This window comes from Nuphar pumila, chromosome 8 (assembly GCF_984573655.1).
Source record: "Nuphar pumila chromosome 8, dmNupPumi1.hap1.1, whole genome shotgun sequence".
NCBI classification, from domain to species: Eukaryota; Viridiplantae; Streptophyta; class Magnoliopsida; order Nymphaeales; family Nymphaeaceae; genus Nuphar; species Nuphar pumila.
Genome location: NC_143256.1, coordinates 4,211,371 through 4,231,044, shown reverse-complemented (window position 1 = coordinate 4,231,044; position 19,674 = coordinate 4,211,371). Strand labels below are relative to the sequence as shown.

Here is a 19,674-nt window from a genome sequence, read left to right as displayed (position 1 = left end):
ATTGTTCAATAACGAAATGAAAAAAACAAAAAAAAAACTATAACACGGAATCATAAGAACCCAATCATGGATCAAACCAATCCCCACACAAACAACGATCCCTAGGAAAGAAAACCCACATTCGGATTCAAATAAATTCTCCATTAATAACGCCATCAAAGACAATATTATAAGTGCAAACAGCTGGAAGTGGAGACACAGAGAGATAGAGAGGGCCGTACCTAGCATGAGTTGCTGAAGCACCAAGGAAGGTCGAAACTGATTTGTGAGCATTTCTTCTATAACTATTATTCAGAATCGATCTTAACATTTTCACAAAGAGACTCTGAGAGAGAGAGAGAGAGAGAGAGAGAACAGAACACAAAGACGGCCAGCAGCCCGAGAGCTTTTTATATGTCTATAATTGTGTAATTTTAGAGACTCCGATGTCATTGCCTTGGGATGCGTGGCAATGCCTATCTACCCGTGACGCCAAAGCCTGCGAGATGGGATCGGGTCAGAATGTATTCCCTGAGAGCACCTCTGGATGCCGTTGATCTCAAGATGAACGGTATCCAAAACCTGTACGACTTTATGGGCTTTTTCCCGATGTCATTCGTATCTTGGACGGCGTTAAAATGGTTGTAAAATGAATGGCTCACAATGAACTTATTCACCGTTTTGATGGGCCGTTCACTTTTAAGATGAACGATATCTAAGGCGCCTCGGTGTTGCTGTCAGAGGTGCCTCTGGCCTTGTCCTCTCTAATATGCGATCATTCAACTCGACTCGTGAAGTCTAATTAGCATAAGAACCCGGGTATGATTAGTGAAGTTTCATACCAAATCCCTGTCCAATGCGAATTTCAACTCAGGTTCGCATATTCATTGTAAAAAGAATATCAAAAAATTATTATTTTATTGGGTACAAATTAGGGGTATCAACGGGTCGGGTTTACCTGGACCAAACCCTATATGGTCTGGGTATGGTGACAAATAAGAAGACCCGGGTTTGAACCGGAAGGTGCTGTGATTAATACATGGATCCGGGTATAGTTTGTGAAATTTTATGGCCCGACTCGAGTTCTGATTAAGACCCACAAATTTTCAATGTAAAAATAATTAAAATATTATTTTATTGAGTATGGTTCGGGTCTACTTCATGTAGTTCTTATCGGGTATGGTTTCTCTTATAATAGACCCGATAGTATACCCGAAAATCTGATCCAAGTCTAGTTTCACCTGGGTCCGAACCAAACCCGACCAGTTGACACCCCTAGTACAAAATGGGGTTTGGTTTACGTAATCTCACCCAAGTATGGTTTTTCTTACAAAAGATCTAACACAAAAGATTTGGTTAGACCCAGCAGGTCTGCACCTGATACGAGTACCTCTTAGTCGAATCCAGGTTCAGGCCCACACAATTCTAGAGGAGGTTTGACCCTTTGACAACCTAATTGGCACTAAAAACAGAGTGAGTTTGGTTGGTATTGCCACTGGCCATTAGATCCAATCAACCACCACCAAACCCATATCAGCATTGGGATCATTAGATTACATCTCAAGCAACTGAAAACATATGGTTGTTTTTTTAGTAGTCTTTTTTTTTTTTACGACAAACAATTGCATTTTTTTAAAAGGTGACAATATTTTATAGTAATTAAAAATTGAAAAGTAAAGGAGATTTTTTTAACTCAAACCGCATTTTCAATTGTTCTTAGACTCCTGTTTACAAAGATCTACTGATCACCAACTAAATTCAGATCAGCTTTAGCATAATTTATTTGCCAGTTTCTTATGTTAAAGGTTGATTACAATATAAAGTTTTGATGTAAAGAATCAGGAAAATCGTTCCTGTTCAACTGAAAGCTGTGAGACTAAACTAATTGAATGGTAACAAATTCAATAGGCAACAATGAAAGCAATAAACAGGAAATAAAAGAAATCAGGGTTTCAATCTTCTAACAACTATATCTTGTTTGCTCCTAAGACCTATATATTTATATATATTTATAGATGATAGGTCAGATCCGGAATCTGGATCCACATGAGATCTCATGCATACCCATTCAAGCTTTGGATTAGATCAGGCTCTGACTAGGGAGATGACTGTATGCAGTGACTTTTGTCTTTTCCATCCGCTTCGCACAGTAGGCTGGGATCCACTTCAGAATTTGGATCACCATGCCGATCTTGCAACAGATCGTCATCGATTTATATGTGGTATATTTTTTCTAGAGTTTTTGTTTGACTTGGGAGTGAATATCACATATATTCAGATATCATCAAGACGCAAAGCATTGAATCACCTACTCTAGGAACCGATGACATGCATGGGAGATTGGCCGTAGATCGGTCACATAGTTGTTATAAGCAAATCACGCTTGTAGGAGAACAAGATCCCAAGTTTTGATGTTTTCTCCTGCAACTTCACAATAAATTTTTCAAAGTGTGATTAACAACCTCAATCTAGCCGTCAGACTGAGGATAAAAGGTACTACTGAATTTCAGTTAAGTTTTCATCAAACCCCATAATGTAATACCCTTAATTTTTAAATATAAATTTTTGGGTATAAATATGTAAGATTTGCCTAAGTTCAAAGCAGGTAGTGAACCCAACCTAGAGATCCGGTTAAAATCCGGAGGTGGAGCAGTACAAGCCCGAGATTATTGATCCAAACTGGTTTTGGATCGTCAAGGATTCCAGAAAAACCCGTTTAATGAGGCGGCTCGGGTCGTAGTGAATCAAATAAAGATCCATGGACCACGAAGCCCAAAGGGGCAACTATGAAGCATAAATTTTGCAGAGCTCACGTGGCCTCCCATTTCCCTCTCTTTACTTTCGCTCTCCTCTCTCTACTTTCTCTCTCTCATCTCTTGAAACTCCCTCTTTCCTTCCCCCTCTCCATCTCTCTCCTCCACTACAACAAAGCAGTAGATTAGCGACGACCACATTCCGTCGCGAATCCGTCGCTAATCCGTCGCTAACCATGTTAGCGACGGATTAGCGACAACGCGGCGACAGTATGCTTACGTCGCGAATATTTCGACGCTAACTGGCGACGGAATAATACCGTCGCCAGGTCCGTCGCTAATTGCGACGGAATAACGAGCGCTATATTCCGTCGCCAATCCGCCGGTACTAAACGGCGACCACGGCTTGGCGACGGATTTAATTCTGTCGCTAGATTAATATGAATAGCGACGGATGGTTCCGTCGCTAAGCCGTCGCTAGATTAATATGAATAGCGACGGAATCATCCGTCGCTAATCCGTCGCAAACACGAAAAAAAATCAAAAAAAAATTATTTAAAAATTAATTACCGAGAACTGTACAATTTCTATTTCCTGTACAATTTATATTTCCTGTAAATAAAAAACAAACCACACAAAAAAAATCATATAACAAGTATCTATAATAATTAATCGTTCCACCTTAAAATTAAGAAGTTTAATTATTTACAATTCAACAATTACAATTAGGAAAAATAAAAAAAATAGAACTTCTTCAACACAGTCCTCTAATCATCGCCAAGATTTTGTGCGTCTTCTTGTTCATTGTCTTTATCTGTCCCTTCAGCTCCACTACCCTGATTATCGCTAGCAGCCTACACAAGAAAAGAACAGTCAGTATTGATAAACAAAATATAATGAAATAAATTACACACTATATGTGATTCTATCATGTGCTCATGTGTGATCTAAGGCAATAAAAAAACTCTATATGTGATTCTATCATGCTCATATGTGTGCTAAGGCAGTCAAAAAATTGAATATGTGATTATAGCATGTTCATATGTGTTCTAAGGCATCTAAAAAAACTGTATATGTGATTCTACCATGCTCAGATGTGCTTTAAGGCAGGCAAAAAACTATATATGTGATTCGATCATGCTCGTATGTGTGCTAAGGCAGTAAAAAAATTGAATATGTGAATATAGCATGCTCATATGTGCTCTAAGGCAGGCAAAGCCAAAAATTTTATATGTGATTCTATCATAAATGATATATAACATGTTCATATGTGTTCTAAGGCAGTTAAAAAACTCTATATGTTATTATAGCATGCTCATATGTGTGCTAAGGCAGTCAAAAAACTGAATATGTGATTATAATATGCTCATATGTGTTCTTAGGCAGTCAAAAAACTGAATATGTGATTATAGCATGCTCATATGTGTTCTAATGCAATCAAAAAAACTTTATATGTGATTTTATCATGCTCATATGTGCTCTAAGGCAGACAAAAAGTTAAATATATATATATATATATATGTGATTCTATCATGCTCATATGTGTGCTAAGGCAGTCAAAAAATTGAATATGTGATTATAGCATGTTCATATGTGTTCTAAGGCATATAAAAAAACTCTATATGTGATTCTACCATGCTCAGATGTGCTTTAAGGCAGGCAAAAAACTATATATGTGATTCGATCATGCTCGTATGTGTGCTAAGGCAGTAAAAAAATTGAATATGTGAATATAGCATGCTCATATGTGCTCTAAGGCAGGCAAAGCAACTTTATATGTGATTCTATCATGCTCATATGTGTGCTAAGGCAGTAAAAAAATTGAATATGTGATTATAGCATGTTCATATGTGTTCTAAGGCATCTAGAAAAACTCTATATGTGATTCTACCATGCTCAGATGTGCTTTAAGACAGTCAAAAAAACTATATATGTGATTATACCTGAGAGGGACCTGGAATCGAAGATCCCCTATCCTGAACAGCGGCCTTGATCTCATTTCGAAGAAAGGGGGCGATGGTGTATTGGAAGTAGTTATTCAGTGATTCATTAATGATCTCACGTACATCATCACCAGAAAGAATAGTCGGTTGCTTGGAGCTTATGTCGGCGCAAGAAGTCGGTGAGCCGTAACTGAAAGAACCAATAACTGGTGAAGTGTTCATATTACTCCCAAACCCGAACACGCGACCTTTTTTGGGTTCACCTGCTGCAGTCACCCATGATGTAGGATCAAATGATGGATGCTGAGTAGCGTCTTCGCCATATCGCTCTACCATCTGTTGCTCATATGCCTCCTACAAAATAATGTTTAAAGTATTCATTAATAATTAATGATAACATTATGATAACTTGCATATATATTGCAATGATTATTAATAGAATTAATACATATCGTTGTCGTTCTCGCCTTCTCTGATACGAAGACTCCCGTGGTCTTCCGTTTATGTGTTTCTACAAACACATCCTTATATGGTACACTGCCTTCTTTTTCTGCTTCCTGCAAAGTTAAATGACAAAAGATTTAGTACACAAGTTTGCAACAATACTTATAAAATTAATATTATATATTGATGAGTTATCATTTTCTTTAGGTGGCTCCCAAATGTCTTAGATCCACCTGTGTGTAGATGGGTTTCGAGCATCTTCGATCGATTTCGTGAAGCCTTCGCAGAGCGATTTTTAAATGCATCTCCCGCCCACTTATCGCACATTTCATCCCAGTAATCTCTCCTGATAGTAATAGGACCATGGCCCTTCCACAGTAATGGATCATCTACTACGCCAGATGTTTTTTTTGCTGCAGTCTTCATGGTGTGCAGCATGTCTGCAAATCGATTGGCAGCCACATTCTGCCACACCTTTCTTGCATCATTTTCTTCCACCGTAGTTGCAAAGCGATTCGAAGCCTACAAATATTTTCAGAAAGTTAGTAGACATTGCTTAAATAAATTAAATATGAAACACATTAACTATGAGGAACAACTGTATACCATGAATGAGGACCACAATCTGTCTAACACCTCCTTTGGGTACTCTTTCCATTGAGCAACTGGTCCTGGTAGATGTTGAAGAAGTGAATTCCTAATCTCTCGTACTACTTCTTGTGGCTCAAACCTCGTGCTGCACATGAATTGTTACACAGTAAATATCAATATAAAATATTTAAAAGATATGCAATAATTGAAAACAAAATACTTACGGTCGATTATCGATATACACTATTCGAATGAGTCTTCTTGTGCCAGCCTCAGAAGACCATGTTTCCTGTGTTGGCTGTTGACTTGTGCGATCAACTGGTGTAGGTGGGTCGTGTACAGGCGCAACATCATCTGTAAAAAAATACATTAGAAATTCTCAGAATGTGCATTTGAACTAATCAAGCATCTAATTAGTTATATGATATACCTATCACAGGAGCCCGTGAAGATGAAGGTTGAGCCTGGCTACTACTGGATGAGCGACCACTATAACCTCCACGAACCATATTCTAACAAATAACATATGTCATACAATACATTCAAATAATTCACATCAAGTATTACAATGCATTCAAGTCATTCACATCAAGCATTGCAATGCATTCAAATAATTCAAATCATTGACATCAAGTATTGCACTAATTCAAATCATTCGTTAATTGCATAAATTATAATACATTCAGATAATTGAAATCATTCACATCAAGTATTACAATGCATTCGAATCATTCGTATCAAGTATTACAATACATTCAAATAAAATTTTTAATCAATCACACCAAGTATTGCAATACAACTCACATCAAGTATTACAATGCATTTAAATAGAGGTTTGTAGTATAAGATTTTGCTCACTAGCTTGAGAATTCTTCCTCGTCACTAGTTTGACTTTCTTCTTCTTCTTCTTCTTCTTCATTGTTTGCCCATCCACTTGGTACATCATTTGGATCACATTCCTCTATGAATGTTTCATCAGCCAATGGAGATATGACATGCATATCATGCGCAACATCGTGACCATAAGCGAAGTCACAGACATCATCTGATTGATAGTAATCACTGTCTTCAGCTAACTCATCTTCCTGTAACTGATCATACTCGGGGTATAGTTTGGATTTCACCTTGCAAACTGCCCACCATTCATTTCTATCTGACTTTTTTATACTCGGATATGAAGTATAATAAACTTGTTGAGCTTGCGAGGCTAATATGAATGGTTCATATGTTCCAAACCTGGATTTATGATTCACCTCCACAATGCCTGAAGCTTTGTCGAGTCTTGTTGCAGTTGGATCAAACCAATGACACTTGAATACCGTAACCCTGTTATTCATGCCTAAGTAAGTCAACTCCATTATTTCCTCTATAACACCATAGTAATCATGTTCATTTTCACCGTAGTTGCTACCCTTGACACACACGCCACTATTTATCGTTGATTTGTTTATACCGTAGTCTTTTGTATGGAATCGATAACCATTTACGATATACCCGTTGTAGCATTGCACAACTTTGGTCGGACCATTTTCTAAATCACATATTCCTTGATCTTTAACATCACCATTGCGAACCTACGCACAAACATAAACAATGATTGTGATCACGATCAATTAAGTAACTTAGTGTTGTTTATAAGTACAAAATTTATGTTAGCTTCTTTACCAACTGTTTCAACCACTCCACAAACTTAGTTTCACGTTCTTTTTGTACTTCTGCATCAGTGAGATGTGAAACTTCGTTTCGCAACTCCAGATCAAATCGTCTGCAAACCACAAATACTTATATTACCGAGTCATATATCCACATATAGAACATAAAAGGATTTATAATTGAGTTGCATATACATATACTTACTCGATGTATGGGTCGATCGCTAAGCAATTAAAAAGAATATAGATGTGTGCTGCATCTTGCTCTCGATCTGTCAATAGCCTTGATCGGCAACTACCAAATGCATGCCCAAGTGGTTGAAATATGGACAGCTTGTCAGCTACAGTTACTTGTTCTCCATCATCGTTACGGGGCGGGCATGTGTAACGTGTTGGAATATGAGGTTCGAAGTACATAGATGAGAAATTTGAAATCTCTTCTAAAGTGTACGCCTCACAAATAGAGCCTTCTACTCTTGCTTTATTACGAACCTTTTTTTTAGGTCGAACATGCATCTGACAAGAATATACATTTCAAATTTTAAATATCTGTCATTAAAGAGACAAATATAAAAAAACATATACCTTTCAAATGGGTACATCCATCGATATTGCACAGGGCCACCAACCCTTAGTTCATATGGCAGATGTATGATCAAATGTTCCATAACATCGAAAAATGCTGGCGGAAATATCTTTTCTAACAGACAAACAGTGGTGATGACAGAGTCCTCGAGATTCTTTACATCTGATACAACGACCTCCGATGCACACAATGTTCTGAAAAATCCGCTCAACTCAGACAATACCCCCCATATAGGTTTGTCTAACATATCATGGAATGCTAGGGGTATCAATCGTTGCATAAAGACATGACAATCATGGCTCTTCAACCCATATAACTGTCCATCGTCAATCTTCACAGCCCGAGCAATGTTAGAGACATATCCATTTGGAAATCTCAGTTGTCTCAACCATTGACATACATGTTTTATTTGATCAGGTCCGAGCACGTACTTCGCCTTTGGTTTCAGTACTTTGCCATTATACTCTTTGAGTTCCAATTCTGGTCTTTTACATATTAATTTTAAATCCATACGGGCCTTCGGATTATCCTTCGTTTTTCCTTTAATATTCATTACTGTATTGAACACATTATCAAACACATTTTTCTCTACATGCATCACATCCAAATTATGTCGTATCAATAGGGTCGGCCAATACGGTAGTTCCCAAAAAATAGATTTTTTCGTCCAATTGTGTTCCTTCCCAAATCCACGGAAGGGTGTAGGACTGCGGGCATCTGTTAATACATCTGGAAAGTATCGCAATCTTCTTAAAATCTCTATGCCAGACAATCTTGAGGATGGACCTTCCGTTTCAGTTGTGCCTGTTGTAAATGCATTCTTTTGACGTCGGAACGGATGATCGCTGGGTAGAAATCGACGATGGCAATCAAACCAGCAAGGCTTCCTTCCATGCCTCAATCTAAAAGCTTTGGAATCCTCCATGCAGTACGGACAAGCCAACCTCCCATGTGTGCTCCAACCAGATAACATACCATATGCAGGGAAGTCACTGATTGTCCATAGAACAACGGCCTTTATGTTGAAATTTTGTTTTTTGTGGGCATCATACGTGGTAACACCGTCATCCCACAGTACTTTTAATTCATCAATCAATGGCCTTAGATATACATCAAGATTTTGGCCAGGTGAGGTCGGACCAGGGATCAACAGAGACAAGAAAAGATTTGGACGTTTCATACACAAGCTTGGTGGAAGGTTGTATGGAGTTACAAATACTGGCCAGCATGAGTATGAAGTTGATCTACCCCCAAATGGATTAAATCCATCTGTACATAGACCGAGTCTAACATTTCGCACTTCCATTGCGAAGTTCTGATGAGTACGATCAAAGTGCTTCCAAGCTTCAGCGTCAACAGGATGCGTGATCTTGTTTTCATCGTGTCGAACTTTATTTGCATGCCATCTCATGTGTTTAGCTGTCTTTGAAGACATATACAATCGCTGCAATCTAGGAGTGATAGGAAAGTAGCGGAGCGACTTGTATGAAACTTCCTTTGATCTCGTGCTACCATTGCCTCTTGTCTTTGGCTTGAACCGAGGATACCCACATGACGGGCATGATATGTCGTTTTCCTGCTCCTTGAAATACAACATGCAGTGATTTGGACAAACATCAATCTTTTTGTAACCCATACCTAGAGCGTTGACCATAACTTTCGCACGATAGAAATTTTGTGGCAATTTCTCATCTTTAGGCAACATACTCTTCACAATCATGCACAAACAGTCAAAACATGATTGACTCAAATTATACTCGGACTTCAAATTCATTAGTTGAAGAACTGCAGACAAGATAGTGTGACTCTCACAACCGTTCCAAAGTGGCTCATCAGCATTTTTAAGTAAATCATAAAATCTACTAGCTGCATCGTTTGGTGATTCTTAATCTACGGCAGTTCTTACATCACTAGAACTCATAGCAGAACCCAGTTCTGTTCCTGCAGCATCAAATATCAAATTCGTATATGGATTATCGTGCACCACATTCACCCGTGCATCAAAATCGTTTCTAAATTCTTTTCCATGAAACGTCTAGTTCTGATAATCACTCACAAAACCCTTCCTGTATAGATGATGTCTAACGCCATGAGGTTCTACAAATCGATTATTCTTACAAATCTTGCAGGGACACCTAATCCGACCTGTGGGATCTACCGTACTGACACTCGCCGTTGCAAATTCAATAAAACTATCGACACCATCCATATATTCATGCGATAACTCATTGTCCACTATCCTACGGTACATCCATTCACGGTTTGCAGTCATTCTGTCGTATGATGTTACGAATAGTATCCTAACGAATTAAGAAAAAAACAATCAGAATGCTACGATGAAGAAAATATCAAATTTATCATGCAATATACTATGTCAAACAATAACAAGAATTTTGATGCATGCATTGATAACTTAATATTTTCATGTGCAAACTATTAATGACACGATACAATCATTTGAAGCATGCTTTTATTATAAAATTTCACATGAAAGTCAAAATCAAATTGAAAGTAACTACATGCAAGCATGGATACAATTACATCAAACATTGCAATACATCATAATCATTCATATCAAATAAATGGCAAACATGTACCTGCAACAAACACACTTCAATATCTCACTAACTACTACCATGCTTAGCATGGACTCCGTACTCCAAAAATAAGAACACTTCCATATTTCTACATTAAAATCATGCTCAGCATGATCTCCGAACTCCAACAAAGCAGTCCTAGATATCAACAACTAAGTGAGTGTGTGAACAATAAAGTGCTGCATTCAATAAATTAAATAACATGTGATACGTTTGCATCACTTACTCACCACGGGTATTTACCCGATTTGCATTGTTTTTGTCATTTACTTACCACAGGTGGCCGAGCACGAGTTGGTTCTGTTGAAAAATCTGCACAAAAACAAAACAAATTAAGTAACAAACTAACTAATCATGAAACAAGATGAAACACTAACTAAAAAAATTAAAACAAATTAAAACAACTCTAACTAATTGAAAGAAGAGAAAAGAAAAATAGTATATATGTTAAGCCAAATCTAACTAGAAGATGCTAATGTTTCAAATAGTCTATTATATTTTAGCAGTGTGGTTCTTCATAACTACAGTCAGACCTGGATCTTGTATGAAATTTCACAAACCAAACCCAGCTCCATATACTAATCGGAACTTTTGTATCAGGTGCTAATCGACCTCTTTCTTTATCACCAAACCATGACTCTATAGCAGGGTTTGATACGGGTTGGGTTCGGGTCAAATCCGACCAATTGACACCCCTCCCTAAATATAACTTATCACAGGTTATACTCAATCCCCAACATACACCTCCCTTGCGAACTGAGCTTCTAAATTGGAACTGTGAGAGAGAGACTCATGCACATTCCATCAAGCGAGATGTGTGGTGAGGATTGAATATAGTCAATGAGTCACTTAATATGACCCAATGTTGTTAAAATCGGTTCACTAGGTGGATTGGTTTCTTAAAAGACATGAAAAAATCAAATCGATATTGAATCGGCCCCCTTTTACCATCAGATGACACATGTCATTAAAAATAAAAAAAAAATGATTGTTTTTAAATACCTGAAAAATATTGAAAAATGAATTGAATCGACCGAGTCGACCCCTTTTGAATCGTCTTTGGACCAATTGGATCTGAATCGGCCGATTCAGACCGATTTTGACAACATTGATATGATCTGCTCTGTCCCCAGATATGCATGCACCATGCACGCTCAAATAGATAAGAACATGGAAGAAGCTAAAGTACACAAGGCAGACAAGATATTTTACACATTTATTTTATATACCAGCACTATGTACATGCAGTCCACGCTATAACAGGATGCCTTATTACAAACCAAGTCTGAGCATCCGATAGAAAGCTTGACATTAGAACTAACTTCTAGATACAGACAACTGTTGGTAAACGGACACCATCTTCGTGGAGCACTGCCCATGCAACTACAAGCATACACAGACAAAGCATGCGATTGCGTATTGATTGTGCTCAAGGAACAAGTGACAGCATTGAAATTTAATTTCTTTGAGGAGGATTTGGCAAATCATGTGTAAAGGCAGGGAAGGGGGTTAAACCCCCTGCCGGAAAGGCAGTTCCGGCATGGGGAGTTGACCCCCTGCCGTGCCTTTACGGCAGGGGGTTTAACCCCCTGCGTTTCCGGCAGGGGGGGTCGACCCCCTGCGTTTCCGGCAGGGGGTCGACCCCCCCTGCCGAAAACGCAGGGGGTTGACCCCCTGCCGGAAAGCACGGGGAGCGGCGGCTAGCGAGGTCGCCGGTGGACGGCGCAGTCGACAACAGAGAGGGGGAGACCTGGAGCGAAGCTCGGGGGCCACTGGGTCGCCGGAACTCAGAGCGGAGGCGAAGAGGTGGCTGCAGGGAGGATCGTCGGTCGTCGGCGGCTGAGGACGCCGGTTGCGAGTCGTCGGCGAAGGGGAGACAACACCTCCCGGCAGCAGCCACAGGGAGGAACAGCAGGGAGGAGGAAGAGGTCGGCGGCGGGTCGCCGGTGCTCGGGGTCCCTGGCGCAGCCGCTAGCCAAGCAGGGAGGTCGGCAGTGAGGATCGTCGACGAGGCGGCGGCGGCCGGACAGTGGCGAGAGCCGACGGGCGGCGGGAGGGAGAGGGCGGCGGGCGGGAGCAATACAGCGAAACAAGAAAAAGAGAAAGAGGGATGGGATTAGGGATTTACGTGACATTTAGCGACGGCTTAACGACGGAAACATTCCGTCGCTAAGCCATCGCTAAATCAAAATACAAAACATGCGATGGAATATATTCTGTCGCTACGCCGTCGCTAATTAGCGACGACAGAGTTCCCTCTCTAAATCCATCGCTAAAATGGTGTTCTTGTAATAAAAAGTAGCGACAAAAAATTTAGTCGCTAATCCGTCGCTAAGTAGCGACATATTAGCGATAAAATTTGTTTCCTCGCTAATCCATCGCGAATTAGTGACATATTCTATCTCTAGCTAATCTGTCGCTAATTAGCGCCGGATTTTTTCCGTCGCTAATTAACAATTTTCTTGTAGTGCTCTCTCTTCATGCTACACACTCTCACTATAATGCCCCAAAATTTTACCCAAATTTTTAGGATTTTTTTTTAAATAAGCACAATAAAAATACTTAAACTAAATTAGAGAAAATCTTTGGCGAGTTAGTATCCATCATAAACATGAAATTAAATGGCATTCAACATACAAATTTAAAAACTACACTAGTTTTATCAAATTGAAAATTAAGAATGTTTAAAAATAAATAAGCATCATCCCAAATCATCAAGAAAATATAAATCTCATGACATCAATCTCAGTATCTCATAACCGCCTTTGCAGGTCAAACTTCACAAGTCTTAGTAGAGAACATTTCCCAAGGCACGCAATTCATGTGCCAACATATAAGAGCATGCAACATTTTGTAATTAACATTAAGATCATACAAGGTAAGTGTAAGTAAAGCTCATCAAAGCATATCAGAATTAGCAGTTAAGTATGCATAAACAACTAATTGCAAAAAAGTAAGGTTGAACAATTATATTTAAGTTTTACTTGATTAACCCCTTACGAGTACTTGTAGTTTGAATACATTGAGACAGACAAGACCACCTGAGGGTTTATTATACTTGGGTGTTTTAATACTTAGAATGACTATTTGAATCGAATTCCTAAAACGGCAATATAATGATCAAAAGATAACCCCTAAAGGCTGAGCTAAACAAAATGCATCTGACTTCTGTAGAAGGCACAAAACCTACACAGATAGGACAAAAAATTTGTAGTCTAAGTCTCTCTAACTCTGTGGGTGAGGGACCATCAACCCATTGTCACTCATAGTATAATAATAACAACCTAACAAAGTTTGTACCACTACCCTCTATATGGTAGCCTGAGACTAGATGGGTATCCATCTTTTTAGGTTTTTATGGAGTTTTTCAATGCGAATTCTCACTTGTACCTACCTCATTGGGCATCCAGGGCTTCTAGAGCCCATGTACTACTTTAGGGTACAGAGCATGCTAGTTTAGGGTACATAGCATGTGACTATAACGATGATGGTCGCCCTGATCAAGGCAAGGCGAATAAGGGTTGGGTTGACCAGTGCAGTTGTTGTGCACCTTTGATCATAACAAATAGCTTTTGTTGTGTTTAGCAGGGCACAATGCCTGCAACATACCCTAGGGCAACCGGGTTGGGGGTTAGCAGACCACAACCTGTAATGCCCTAAAATTTTAACCATAAAATTTTAAAGAACATTTTAAAAAAATAGTGAAAACTATATTTTTCTTTGGGTCAAACTTTCTGGGTGGGTTACATTACAATCAATCACTATAATTGAATTAAAATGTGAACATTAAAATTTAATTTAATTTTAATAATTTAAAATACATATTAAAGTATTTTGATAACAATAATTATTTTTTCAAAACTATCCTCAAAAAAGAAAAAGACAAGCTCTCTACGCTGCATAAGTATTTCACATTCGCTCTGTAGTTGCACATTATAATATACACTACAAGAAAATTGCTAATTAGCGACGGATAATAGCGACGACATTTTTCCGTCGCCAATTAGCGATGGCTTAGCGACCGTCACTAATCCGTCGCTACGTTTCGTGATATTCACAGATGTAGCGATGGAAAATGGTCCGTCGCTAAGCCGTCGCTACGTCGCTACGTCGCTACGTAGCGACAACTTAGCGACGGACCAGTTTTGTCGCAACAACATGCTGCGGTTAGCGACGGATGGGGCGACAGTATTTTTCCGTCGCTACTTAGCGATGCCGTGAGCGACAAACATATTCTGTCGCTAAGGAGTTATATATATTTACGTCGGCTTAGCGATGAAATAATGTCGTCGCCAATCCGTCGCTAATTTTCGCGTAAATCTGATCAGAACCTTTTTCCCTCTTTTCCTGTTTCCTCTCTCCCGCCCTCCCTACGCAGCCCGACGCCTTCCTCCGCCGCCCGCCGCCCCGTCGTCTGCCGCCCCGCGTTCCGCCCGAGCCGTCGCCCCGCCGACCGACTGTCGCCTCGCCGAAGACAGGTTTGCCCGCCCTACGCATTTCAAGAAGGGGATAAACCCCCTGCCTTTCCGGCATAGGGGGTCGACCCCCTGCCGGAAAGGCAGGGGGTTTAACCCCCTGCCGTGCTTTCCAGCATGGGGGGTTGACCCCCTGCCGGAAAGGCAGGGGGTTAAACCCCCTGCCGTGCCGGAAAGGCAGGGGGTCGACCCCCTGCCGTGGCGTAAAGGGATGACGGCACGGCAGGGGGTTTAACCCCCTTACCTGCCGGAAATGCAGGGGGTTTAACCCCCCGCGTTTCCGGCAGGGGGGGTCGACCCCCTGCATTTCCGGCAGGGGGGGTCGACCCCCTGCATTTCCGGCAGGGGGGGTCGACCCCCTGTCGGAAACGCAGGTGGGTTAACCCCTGTGTTTCCAGCAGGTCGACCCCGGCAGGGGGGGTTGACCCCCTGCCGGAAAGGCAGGGGGTTAAACCCCCTGCCGTGCCGTAAAGGGATGACGGCACGGCAGGGGGTTTAAACCTCCCTGCCTTTCCGACAGGGGGTTTAACCCCTGCCTTTCCGGCACGGCAGGGGTTTAACCCTTGCGTTTCCGGCATGGGGGGTCGACCCCCTGCCTTTCCGGCAGGTCGACCCCGACAGGGGGTCGACTCATTGGCGGAAAGGCTGGGGGTCAGTTAACCCCCTATGTTCCGTAAAGGGGTCGACCCTCTACCGGAACAGCAGGGGAGTCGACCCCTTGCCGGAACAACTTCCTTTTTTTTGTGGCGAGTTTTTTTTAAAACTGCATTTTTTTGTGCATATTTTTCAACGAAACCAACTCGTGCTCAGCCACCTGTGGTAAGTAAATGACAAAAACAATGCAAATCGGGTAAATACCCGTGGTGAGTAAGTGATGCAAGCGTATCACATGTTATTTAATTTATTAGATGTAACACTTTATTGTTCACACACTCACTTAGTTGTTGATATTTAGGGTTGCTTTGTTGGAGTTCGGAGATCATACTGAGCATGATTTTAATGTATGAATATGAAAGTGTTCTTATTTTTGGAGTACGGAGTCCATGCTAAGCATGGTAGTAGTTAGTGAGATATTGAAGTGTGTTTGTTGCAGGTACATGTTTGTCATTTGTTTGATATGAATGATTACGATGTATTGCAATGTTTGATGTAATTGTATCTATGCTTGCATGTAGTTACTTTCAATTTGATTTTGACTTCCATGTGAAATTTTATAATAAAAGCATGCTTCAAATGATTGTATCGTGTCATTAATAGTTTGCACATGAAAATATTAAGTTATCAATGCATGCATCAAAATTCTTGTTATTGTTTGACATAGTATATTGAATGATAAATTTGATATTTTCTTCATCGTAGCATTCTGATTGTTTTTTTTTTAAATTCGTTAGGATACTATTCGTAACATCATACGACAAAATGACTGCAAACCGTGAATGGATGTACCGTAGGATAGTGGACAATGAGTTATCGCATGAATATATGAATGATGTTGATAGTTTTATTGAATTTGCAACGGCAAGTGTCAGTACAGTGGATCTTACAAGTCAGATTAGGTGTCCCTGCAAGATTTGTAAGAATAATCGATTTGTAGAACCTCATAGCGTTAGACATCACCTATACAGGAAGGGTTTTGTGAGTGATTATCAGAACTGGATGTTTCATGGAGAAGAATTTAGAAACGATTTTGATGCACGGGTGAATGTGGTGCACGATAATCCATATACGGATTTGATATTTGATGCCGCAGGAACAGAACTGGGTTCTGATATGAGTTCTAGTGATGTAAAAATATGAAACATCCAAATCTTTTCTTGTCTCTGTTGATCCCTGGTTCGACCTCACCTGGCCAAAATCTTGATGTATATCTAAGGCCATTGATTGATGAACTAAAAGTACTGTGAGATGACGGTGTTACCACGTATGATGCCCACAAAAAACAAAATTTCAACATGAAGGCCGCTGTTCTATGGACAATCAGTGACTTCCCTGCATATGGTATGTTATCTGATTGAAGCACACATGGGAGGTTGGCTTGTCCGCACTGCATGGAGGATTCCAAAGCTTTTAGATTGAGGAATGGAAGTAAGCCTTGCTGGTTTGAGTGCCATCGTCGATTTCTACCCAGCGATCATCCGTTCCGACGTCAAAAGAATGCATTTAAAGCATGCATAACTGAAACGGAAGGTCCATCCTCAAGATTGTCCGGCATAGAGATTCTAAGAAGATTGCGATACTTTCCAGATGTATTAACAGATGCCCGCAGTCCTACACCCTTCCGTGGATTTGGGAAGGATCACAATTGGACGAAAAAATCTATTTTTTGGGAACTACCGTATTGGCCGACCCTATTGATACGACATAATTTGGATGTAATGCATGTAGAGAAAAATGTGTTTGATAATGTGTTCAATACAGTAATAAATATTAAAGGAAAAACGAAGGATAATCCGAAGGCCCGTATGGATTTAAAATTAATATGTAAAAGACCAGAATTGGAACTCAAAGAGTATAATGGCAAAGTACTGAAACCAAAGGTGAAGTACGTGTTCGGACCTGATCAAATAAAACATGTATGTCAATGGTTGAGACAACTGAGATTTCCAGATGGATATGTCTCTAACATTGCTCGGGCTGTGAAGATTGACGATGGACAGTTATATGGGTTGAAGAGCCATGATTGTCATATCTTTATGCAACGATTGATACCCCTAGCATTCCATGATATGTTAGATAAACCTATATGGGGGTATTGTCTGAGTTGAGCGGATTTTTCAGAACATTGTGCGCATCGGAGGTCGTTGTATCAGATGTAAAGAATCTCGAGGACTCTGTCATCACCACTGTTTGTCTGCTAGAAAAGATATTTTCGCCAGCATTTTTCGATGTTATGGAATATTTGATCATACATCTGCCATATGAACTAAGGGTTGGTGGCCCTATGCAATATCGATGGATGTACCCATTTGAAAGGTATATGTTTTTTTATATTTGTCTCTTTAATGACAGATATTTAAAATTTGAAATGTATATTATTGTCAGATGCATGTTCGACCTAAAAAAAAAGGTTCGTAATAAAGCCAGAGTAGAAGGCTCTATTTGTGAGGCGTACACTTTAGAAGAGATTTTAAATTTCTCATCTATGTACTTCGAACCTCATATTCCAACACGTTACACATGCCCGCCCCGTAACGATGATGGAGAACAAGTAACTGTAGCTGACAAGCTGTCGATATTTCAACCACTTGGGCATGCATTTGGTAGTTGCCGATCAAGGCTATTGACAGATCGAGAGCAAGATGCAGCACACATCTATATTCTTTTTAATTGCTCAGCGATCGACCCATACATCGAGTAAGTATATGTATATGCAACTCAATTATAAATCCTTTTATATTCTATATGTGGATACATGGCTCGGTAATATAAGTATTTGTGGTTTGCAGACGATTTGATCTGAAGTTGCAAAGCGAAGTTTCACATCTCACTGATGCAGAAGTACAAAAAGAATTTGAAACTAAGTTTGTGGAGTGGTTGAAACAGTTGGTAAAGAAGCTAACATAAATTTTGTACTTATAAACAACACTAAGTTACTTAATTGATCATGATCATAATCATTGTTTATGTCTGTGCGTAGGTTCGCCATGGTGATGTTAAAGATCAAGGAACATGTGATTTAGAAAATGGTCCGACCAAAGTTGTGCAATGCTACAACGGGTATATCGTAAATGGTTATCGATTCCATACAAAAGACTACGGTATAAACAAATCAATGATAAATAGTGGCATGTGTGTCAAGGGTAGCAGCTATGGTGAAAATGAACATGATTACTATGGTGTTATAGAGGAAATAATGGAGTTGACTTACTTAGGCATGAATAACAGGGTTACGATATTCAAGTGTCATTGGTTTGATCCAACTGCAACAAGACTCGACAAAGCTTCAGGCATTGTGGAGGTGAATCATAAATCCAGGTTTGGAACATATGAACCATTCATATTAGCCTCGCAAGCTCAACAAGTTTATTATACTTCATATCCGAGTATAAAAAAGTCAGATAGAAATGAATGGTGGGCAGTTTGCAAGGTGAAATCCAAACTATACCCCGAGTATGAACAGTTACAGGAAGATGAGTTAGCTGAAGACAGTGATTACTATCAATCAGATGATGTCTATGACTTCGCTTATGGTCACGATGTTGCGCATGATATGCATGTCATATCTCCATTGGCCGATGAAACATTCATAGAGGAATGTGATCCAAATGATGTACCAAGTGGATGGGCAAACAATGAAGAAGAAGAAGAAGAAAGTCAAACTAGTGACGAGGAAGAATTCTCAAGCTAGTGAGCAAAATCTTATACTACAAACCTCTATTTAAATGCATTGTAATACTTGATGTGAGTTGTATTGCAATACTTGGTGTGAATGATTAAAAATTTTATTTGAATGTATTGTAATACTTGATACGAATGATTCGAATGCATTGTAATACTTGATATGAATGATTTCAATTATCTGAATGTATTATAATTTATGCAACGAATGATTTGAATTAGTGCAGTACTTGATGTGAATGATTTGAATTATTTGAATGCATTGCAATGCTAGATGTTAATGACTTGAATGCATTGTAATACTTGATGTGAGTTG

At 39.7% G+C, this 19,674-nt stretch overlaps 1 protein-coding gene across 1 annotated transcript in view; it reads right to left on the bottom strand.

The window, feature by feature from the left end:
- The window catches only part of ALDH12A1 (aldehyde dehydrogenase 12A1), a 31,427-nt gene extending 30,954 nt beyond the window's left edge, over nucleotides 1–473 (bottom strand). Inside the window, exon 1 of the mRNA XM_090015548.1 lies at nucleotides 222–473. Within this exon, the coding sequence (XP_089871674.1) occupies nucleotides 222–310 (89 nt within the window). The 5' untranslated portion in view covers nucleotides 311–473. The remainder of the gene's footprint in view (nucleotides 1–221) is intronic.
- Between the last annotated feature and the right edge of the window lie 19,201 nt (nucleotides 474–19,674).